Below are 8,970 nucleotides of genomic sequence, written 5' to 3'. Positions count from 1 at the left end.
GATGAATGAATGAATTAAAAGTGCTATATATATAATAAACACTGTGAAACCCCTAATATAGAGAGTAAGTTCTTTACATTTCTTTTAATCTTTTTAATACGTGCATAATCGTTTTTCATAGACTACACAAGATGAGGGAAATTAGCACTTTAAGGGTGATGCATTAAATGTGCGTCACTTGATTTATTTATTTATTTATTTTCTTTGCCACTTGGGGGCAGTAGAGTCGCTGCACAGTCTCTGAATGGTGTGACCCCCGCATCTTTTGTTCACTGTCGTGTAAGCAGCCACGGAACGCATTCTGGGGGCTGGGTGTTGGCTGTTCTTGATTCCTGTAAAGGCCAAGCTATTTTATGTAAATCATCTCCAATGCTGTGTCTGGAAACTCCCCAAATGCTTTTAAACTAATCGTATTTATCTGAATAAAAGTGAATAAAAGACAGATTTTTCTTTTGTCGTCAAACATTCTGAAGAGCACATTTGCTGAATGATGTATGTAACGTAAAAGAAAGCACTGATTAGTCCACGAAAAAGTATTATTCCAGTCAGACATAGCTGGGTGTTCTAGGAAAGGAAAAAAAGGAAAGTCATCTTTTGTGATAATGCATAGTGACATGTCCATCAAGTGTCGATCAAGCGAGAAGAGGTGTGTACAAAAACACCCATAAAATTACTGATACAGCTGATGAAATCTCATACGGTGTTGGGCAGATAGGATATTATGTACATATGAGAACAAGCTACACACACTAGAGCTAAAATATTTAGTAACAGGTCATAAAACCAAAACTAAAATCTGAAACTAGCTAAAATAAACTTGTTCACAGACTCAGGTTGCACAAATATTTCAGAAATCTGCGAAAAACAATCGCAAAACTTGAAAGTTATTGTGGTACTTATTAGTTATATAACAAATCCGAGCCATGCCGGAAAAGTCAAGCATATAGCTATATGTAGGCGTGTGTGTATGTGTACCATGTATACAGGGTGGGCCATTTATATGGATACACCGTAATAACATGGGAATGGTTGGTGATATTAAAGTCCTGTTTGTGGCACATTAGTATATGTGAGGGGGCAAACTCCTCAAGATGGGTGGTGACCATGGTGGCCATTTAGAAGTCGGCCAGCTTGGATACAACTTTTGTTTTTTCAATAAGAAGAGGGCCATGTGACACATCAAACTTATTGGTAATGTCACAAGAAAAACAATGGTGTGCTTGGTTTCAACTTAACTTCATGAGTTATTTATAAAGCCAGCAATAGTAACACGAAATTCACACTTTTATACATCTTGTTTGATTTTCTTGCTTAATATTTGGAAGTCAGTGGCACATCTCTGACTAGGCTCACAGCCCCAGATTCTCATTATTTTTAACCATCTAGTCTTCAGTCAAAACAACGAGTTACTAAATGGTGTGGATTTAAATGACTTCATGCATGCTTCTTCGCTTGCTTTCACTAACTCAGATGGTGTTGCAACTGTAGCAGTTTGTCTTGAAACAGCAACTTTTATATCAAAATTTCATGTTTATTCTCAAAATGATCAATAATTTTTTTTTTTTTTTTAATGTGGCCCTAATACTCTGTCACACTTTCCTGTCGTGCCACTCAAAAACAAGGCATTACGGATGATGGTTCATGGGCAGCCAAGCAGTCAAGTGTGATCACATTCCAAGTCTTGTCTATTTTACAGTAAGTCAGAACACAGAAAAGCAACAAAAAAAGTAAACGTTGGTTCAGAGTGTACTTGTGTGAATAATTGAGTAGAAAATGTTTTTTTAAGTACTAGTCCATTTTTAAAAAGTCACTTTAAGATACATTTAGTACAGTTTTAGAGTCTTATTAAATTCATTCCAGTCTCACTTTCACTTAAATACATATCATCACCTTTACATAATCTCCAAGATCCCAACGTGGATAGGTATTTTTAGATCAGTGTGACCAATTACAACATGACAAATGACTGATTATAGTCAGATATGTGTCTAAGGTTTTCTACAGACAATTTTGATGTAAGCAGTAATTGCTACGGTAATGTACAGTAAGTTTTTCCAGTTCAATGAAGCTGACTGACAGTCTGATAAGCACTGTAATGTCCAGAGTCACAGAGTTTAAAAAAATCACTGATGTTTTGTTGTTGTTAGTTAATGGAGTGAACTTTAGTTGGTTTGCAAACTAGATGTGTGTAAATGTTCAGGCACCAAAATACACAAACATCTTGGTAACTCTGTAGCCTCCTGGTGCTTTCAGAGGAGAATCATACTGTTATTATATACCACTGTGAGTCTCTGCATTCTGTCTTTTCTATAGCAACATTACAGATGGGCAGTATGCAGGGAAGTTCAAACGGCTCAGAAGAGAGAGGTCATCACATTCACTACACATACTAAATTAATGAGCCAACTTATTAGCTTAATATAACTTCCAGCTCTGTCTATAAATGCCCCCATTGTCCAATAACTGGTTATGTAATAGCCTAAGTGTTTAATCTAATTGCACGCCTTGAGGTAATTCCAGACAGGAAGAAATCTGAATGTGTCAGTTTTCATAACATTACTCCTACTGATATTATATTTTATGTCGTATCCTTATTATCCATACTAGATCATAAAACAATCACCAGTTACTATTAAAGATCAGCCCTGTTATATGAACCGAATTTTATCAACCCATAAAAATAACCATGAGGTGCACGTGTAATAAGGGGTGTCTGTTTCTGTACAGATTACTAATACATTTCCATAGCTTACAGGACAGGAACATTGTGTATTTTTTTTAGAAAACTACACAATAAAAATGTATAAAATAATTACTTCATAAGACTATGGTCAAAATAATTATCTGTTACTCACTGTTAAAACTGTTAAAATAAACATACTGGATAAATATGTGCTATTATGTGTAGAAGGTTATTAACACAGTCACAGTCGCCCATGATTAATGCAGCAAAGCAAAAACCAATAGAAACGTTATCGTGGGCATAGACGTGAAGAAACCTCGACACAGCAGACGGCGGTGTTCACCTCTCACGTCCGTTCATCGTTACATTTACAAGAGAAGAAGAAGAAGAGCGTATTCACTTCCGTGTAAAATTTCATGAATGACCACAGCTTCCCCAGTGTAGCTCGCTAACTAGTACCAACTTCGAGTAGTGTCGCTTGTTTGACAGCTGCCGCTACCGCCTGCTTGTTCTAAAATGGATTATACTGCAACTCAAAGTGGGTTCAGACAGCGTAAGTTACGTACGTAATTTTCTCATTAGCTCAGTTCATACGTTTGCCGGGTGCATGCACACATTTGATGCTGGCTACTGTTAGCTCGCTCTTATCAGCCGGTTGAGACTACCTGCTGACGTTAAACAGTTAAACGGTGAATTTAAGCTTAACTTTCAACTTTAATTAAAGAGCTTTAATTATATAATAGGCGCCGACAATATGTGTTGACACTGCTAACTAGCTAATTCGTCTCCCGTTGCACGGGCTGGGCTGGCTAACGGTCCCCTCTGATGACGTTACTTATTCGGAGTCTTTTTTTGCTCCCTCTATGCTGAGCTTTGTTTGTTTAGGAGCCAGAGCTTGCAGTAAACAGTGCTTATTTGAACTCTGATCAGTTTAATGATTAGTAATGAATGTACAGTGTTATTTTTGTGCTTTTAAAAAATGTGTCAAGCCACTGCAGAGGGGGCCCTCTTGAAGAAGCTTGCTTTCTTGCTTAAAGTAGAACAGTTTTGTAATATTTACATATTTATTTCACTTTTTTAGCTTCTTTATTTCATTCTTAAGACTTCTCTTTTCCGTGTGCTGCTCTTTACACGGGAGAGGAAAACAAGGTCTAAACAAGCAGTAGGCGCCTGAGGATGCAGTAATCAGGTCTTGTGATAAGTGTCTGATTATATGAATAATACTTCAGGGAAATGACTTAAAAGACTGTCTTCTGTACTGAGATTTCATACTATGAATTTATTTTGTGTAAATAGACGTGTACTTTCCTTAACAGTTCTCTTTATAGCTAATTCAGACCAGCATCTTCAACAGCACACTGTGGTCTAAAAACTTTGGGTGTTCTTAGTCAATTACTTGTTAACTTTTACACGATCCCAGTTGTTGCTATCATACATAATAATAATAATAATAATATACTTTACTGTTGTTATGCAGATGATACAAAGTTATACCTGTCTTTTTCCTCTGATCTAACACCTCTTCATAATTGCTGGATGTCTCGAAACTTTTAAGAAAGTAGTAGTAGTAGTAAAAGTTAGAAAATCCAGATCTCAAACTGGCTCTGAGAAATTAGTCCATGCATCTGTAACGCTTTATTTACAAGATTATCCAAATCATCAGAAAGACGGATTCATTTTGGCCCAATTACAGCAACCAGTGTCTTTACACTAATATTGAAATTTGAGCATATTACCCCTGCACTGAAGTCACTTCACTGGCCCCAGTTAAATGCAGAATTTTCTTTAAAACCCCTTTTTTAGGGGCTCTCTTATCGATGTCTCTCCACTGCACCTGTATTCACCAAAACAGGTGAAATGGGTTCACAATAGTTCATGTTTTCTAACTGGACAGATTGATTACCCTTAAGGATATCCATCATGAGTGTTTTCTCCTTCTCCAAACTCTGTCTTTTTACACAGAGCCCAGTATGCGTCTAAGGAATAGTCCAGGGGACAGTCCAGATGGCAGTCAGCTGTTTGAGGATACGAGCAGAGCTGGGCCTGGACCACAGGCAGGATACAGGTGGGACTCCTGCCAATGAGGATGAAGCTGTTTTTTCCTTCTCAAGAAGAAGCCTTTGACTGTGTTTTTACAAATACACTCAGTGCCAGAAGGGGGCGACAACATTCCACACCTCATGTTTTACTTGATCGAGCTCATGTCTTTTGTCTTCTGCTTGCATGTGTTGTAAATATTGCTTTTGCTGATTAGATCATCATGTTCACCGAGCTGATCCCCTGTCTTGTGTCACATTGGCAGGAACCAGCAGGCCGGCCCTCAAACTGCAGGATTTCCTGGTCAGACCCTCCTGTCAGAGCCCATGTCCAATCTGGCCATGGCATATGGCAGCTCGCTGGCATCCCAGGGGAGAGAAATGGTTGACAAGAATGTAAGAGCAGCTCACCAATTTTTAACAGGAATGAGTCCAGTAAAATCCTGCTCATGTTTAATCTCATAATAATGGTAGAATAAATGCAGTGATTGCCCTTGTTAGTCAGAGCCTCGTATTCATGTCCGCATGCTTGCTTGTTTCAGCTGGATAGATTCATCCCAATTTCCAAGCTAAAGTACTACTTTGCTGTGGACACAGTGTACGTCGGGAAGAAGCTGGGCCTTCTAGTTTTCCCATATATGCACGAAGTGAGTCTCTTTACACCTACTAAATGTCAATCATTCTGGTGGATATGTGTAGAGATTGCTTGTGGTTTTCCATAAATATTTAAGATAAAAGAAGAAACCTGATATCTTCACATAGACCCAAATATTTAAAAACATGTTTATTTTGGGTCTTACATGTTTGAAAGTAAGTGTGTGATCATGTATGTTGCAGAACTGGGAGGTGAGCTACCAGCAGGACACTCCTGTGGCTCCGCGCTTTGATGTGAACGCTCCCGATCTTTATATTCCTACCATGGGCTTCATCACATACATCCTGGTGGCCGGACTGGCCCTCGGCACACAGAGCAGGTACATCTGCATCCATGTTTTTATCAGAGTGATGCACATTTGAGTATGACCCTAAGCTCCGGTTATGACCATCTTAAACACTTTTTGGAGACTTGTAGTTTTATGTGTTTCTGGTTTAAGCCATTTCATTTTCTTAAAGGCTGTCCTTTTCAAACCTTAAAGCCAAAAATGGAGAACATCACCACAGGTTCATAATAAAGGATTTAGAGTATTCTCTGTTATATTTCTATGGACTCTGTTATTTCTATGGACTTCCTCAGGTTTTCACCAGAGCTGCTGGGAGTTCAGGCAAGCTCAGCTTTGGTGTGGTTAATCATGGAAGTCCTGGTGGTCCTCCTGTCGCTCTACCTTGTCACTGTAAACACAGACCTCACCACTATAGACCTGCTGGCCTTTGCTGGCTATAAATATGTTGGGTATGTACCAATTGGTGTCATTGTTTGCCTTTTATTACTCTGAATCTGTCAGTGTCATGCCTTAAATGTGTATATCTCTCCTTTTGTTTCTGTAGGATGATTGTAGGCTTAGTGGCGGGCCTTTTGTTTGGGAAGCCGGCATATTATCTGTCTCTGCTGTGGTGCTGTGCTGCCATCTTTGTCTTCATGGTGAGTAAAATTATTTACTTACGTTTAGTAATTTTGTTTTAGTGTACAGATTTTAGGGTGGCACGGTGGTTAGCACTGTTGCTGCACAGCAAGAAGGTCCTGAGTTCAATTCCACCATCAGACCGGGGTCTTTCTGTGTGGAGTTTGTTGGCCCTGCGACAGACTGGCGACCTGTCCAGGGTGTACCCCGCCTCTCGCCCTATGACTGCTGGGATAGGCTCCAGCGCCCCCTGCGACCCTGAAAAGGATAAGCGGATGGATGGATGTACAGATTTTATTTTTGAAAAATTATTGAAGATGGTTATAGGCTTGAACACATGTCAGAAAGCCTTAAAGGTTCATAGATCTCACGTCAAACTGTGCAAATGCATCCTTCTGTATTTTTTAGTACATAATCGCAACAATAATAATAATAATAATAAATTCCTTGTGATTTTTTTTTTATCATAACTTCCTGAAACTTGGGGTAGTCATATTTAAAGATAAAAAGTTAGACAGGTCAGGTAATTTGCAGACTTAAGTTTTTTCCACTTGGGGGTGCTGTTGTTAAACGTGGCCGAAGTTTCAGAGACTGCAATAATCCTTTTGAGTCAGACGTTTAGCCTTCAAGTTTTTTTGTATCATTTGTTTTTCCTGTACTCTTGTTCCACCCTGACTTCTGTTTAGCACAATGCGTGCTGTTTGCATTGGTGAGGCAAGGAGCAGCCAGTCAGAAGAAAAAGACAATTTAGGGAGATGAGTGTTAAAGAAAGAGGCGTTGAAAGAGTTTTTGTGTCCGACAGTTGAACTGAGGGGGTTGTATAACCCACCAGTTTAAGACAGTATAAGATAAATTTGTCTTTTTGCAAAGCTGCTTTGGTGGATGCTCAGGTTAAAAAATCTAGAGCTGCAAATAAAACGTTTTCAAATATCTTTTGCTTGTCTCTCCTCAGATACGCACTCTGCGTCTGAAGCTGTTGTCAGAAGCAGCAGCAGAAGGGAAGCTAGTGAGAGGAGCCAGAAACCAACTGAGGATGTACCTCACCATGGCTATAGCAGCAGCACAGCCCATTTTCATGTACTGGCTCACTTTCCACCTCGTCAGATAAAAACTCCAGCACTTGCACACAGAACTCGTCATCTCACCTGACTAAAATTTGAAAAAAGAAAATAAACACAACATACATATCAAAGAAGCTGGACTTGGATGAAACACACAGCGACATGAAGACTCCACGTACGTGTGGAGCTGAACAACACGCTACAAGACGACTTAGAGAAGATGCGAGGCGTTACCGCCGTTTCACAGCACAGCCATTTCATTAGCATTGCCTTTTTTAAGTCTTCGCAATTTTGTAGCAAGAGCAATTGGCTTTAAGTTTCTTTTTTTCTACTGTGTAATTACTGCTTAATTATGTTTTTTTTGTTTTGTTTTTTTTAGGAGTATTTATGTATGTATGTATGTATGTATGTTTGTGTACAGCAAGAGTATTATTGCAGATGTTTCATGAGCGATATCTCTGAGCCAAGAAAAAGCGGTAACCTCAGACAGACCGTCCACTTAATAAAAAGAACTCAAATCTGGGTTTGAAAATGATCAACTGGCTCTGCTTGAACGTTTGGACGATGAAAGCTTTTCCCCTTCTAATGTTTTTTTTTTTTTTAATGGCTGTAATTGTCCAGCAACATGAGTAAAAACATCTATCTGGAAACCAGGGTTACCCAGCTCGTCTAGAAATGTCATATAATGCCTAACCCCCATTGTTCACACACTCTGTATTGATTCTGAAAATATATATGTTGTATAATTCACCCTGCTCCCCCCCCCCCCCCCCCCCCCCAAAAAAAAGACACACTGCTGAGAACACCTATGAATGTTAACCAGTTTGATTCTCATAACAAAAATAAATACTCTTCTCCCTAGCAAAAAACAAACAATAACACTGGAAAATATAATAAGTAATTTTATCGTATCAGATGAACTGCAAAAGAAATTTCCCTCGTACGGTCCCGGTACTGGTAATTTTTCTTATACAGAATGAGGCCTTATTTCTGTACCATTATTTAATAATTAAAATGTGATAACTGTGTGTGATAAAATGAAGAGTTGGCTGATATATTGCATATTCCTTTATTGGGTGAGAAAGTCATACCTACAGAATAGATATCAGAGCCTTAAACAGGCTGACTTCTGCTAAATGGGTCAAACTGGGCAGAAAGTATCCAAACACATAACATCCTTATAGAATATGATGTAACACTATAGATCAACTTACCTCAAAATATATAAAGCATACAAACAATTACAGCAAGATGATGCAACAAACACAGCAGTGCTACTAATCCAAAATACTCCAAGCTTCATATAACTGAAAAAAAAAAAAACATGGACATTTATTTTTAGCTCCATTCTGCTGCTGATACATACTTTAGGTTTCTGAACATTAAAGTCTGTCTATTCTCTCCATCTGTCAGCTGCTGCTGGCTCTTCCTCCTCCTCACACACTGCTGAGTTTGTCCTGGTGGATCATCAGGGGTGCAAAGCCTCACAGATGATGTGCAGCAGTGGGTCCCTCAGTCTGTCCTCACTCTGGACACTTGCAGTTGACATACATGGAAATCTGATTTGGTACCAAATCAGAGTAATCAAGTAAATCCAAAACTAGTCTAATGTTATTAGAAATATGCTTATT

At 38.9% G+C, this 8,970-nt stretch overlaps 1 protein-coding gene across 4 annotated transcripts; it reads left to right on the top strand.

Annotated features, from left to right (window-relative positions):
* Positions 1-3,043: 3,043 nt before the first annotated feature.
* yif1b (Yip1 interacting factor homolog B (S. cerevisiae)) lies at positions 3,044-8,394 on the top strand. 4 transcript variants are annotated; one of them, XM_086261420.1, is made up of 8 exons: positions 3,044-3,221; positions 4,646-4,748; positions 4,986-5,115; positions 5,262-5,366; positions 5,557-5,693; positions 5,954-6,109; positions 6,205-6,298; positions 7,231-8,394. In XM_086261420.1, the coding sequence occupies exons 1-8, from the start codon at positions 3,200-3,202 to the stop codon at positions 7,384-7,386; spliced, it is 903 nt and encodes a 300-aa protein (XP_086117546.1). In that variant the 5' UTR covers positions 3,044-3,199; the 3' UTR covers positions 7,387-8,394. The 4 variants fall into 4 exon arrangements, with proteins under 4 accessions (XP_086117546.1, XP_086117545.1, XP_086117544.1 ...); XM_086261419.1 differs by having other exon boundaries at positions 3,044-3,236; XM_086261418.1 differs by having other exon boundaries at positions 3,044-3,245.
* Positions 8,395-8,970: the final 576 nt, after the last annotated feature.

The sequence above is a fragment of the Aulonocara sp. 'chitande type north' Nkhata Bay genome, linkage group LG14 (genome assembly GCF_057382095.1).
Source record: "Aulonocara sp. 'chitande type north' Nkhata Bay isolate Kocher_YH1m ecotype deep benthic linkage group LG14, A_spYH_male_GT1.1, whole genome shotgun sequence".
NCBI lineage: Eukaryota > Metazoa > Chordata > Actinopteri > Cichliformes > Cichlidae > Aulonocara > Aulonocara sp. 'chitande type north' Nkhata Bay.
This window is presented reverse-complemented; position numbering and strand designations above follow the sequence as displayed.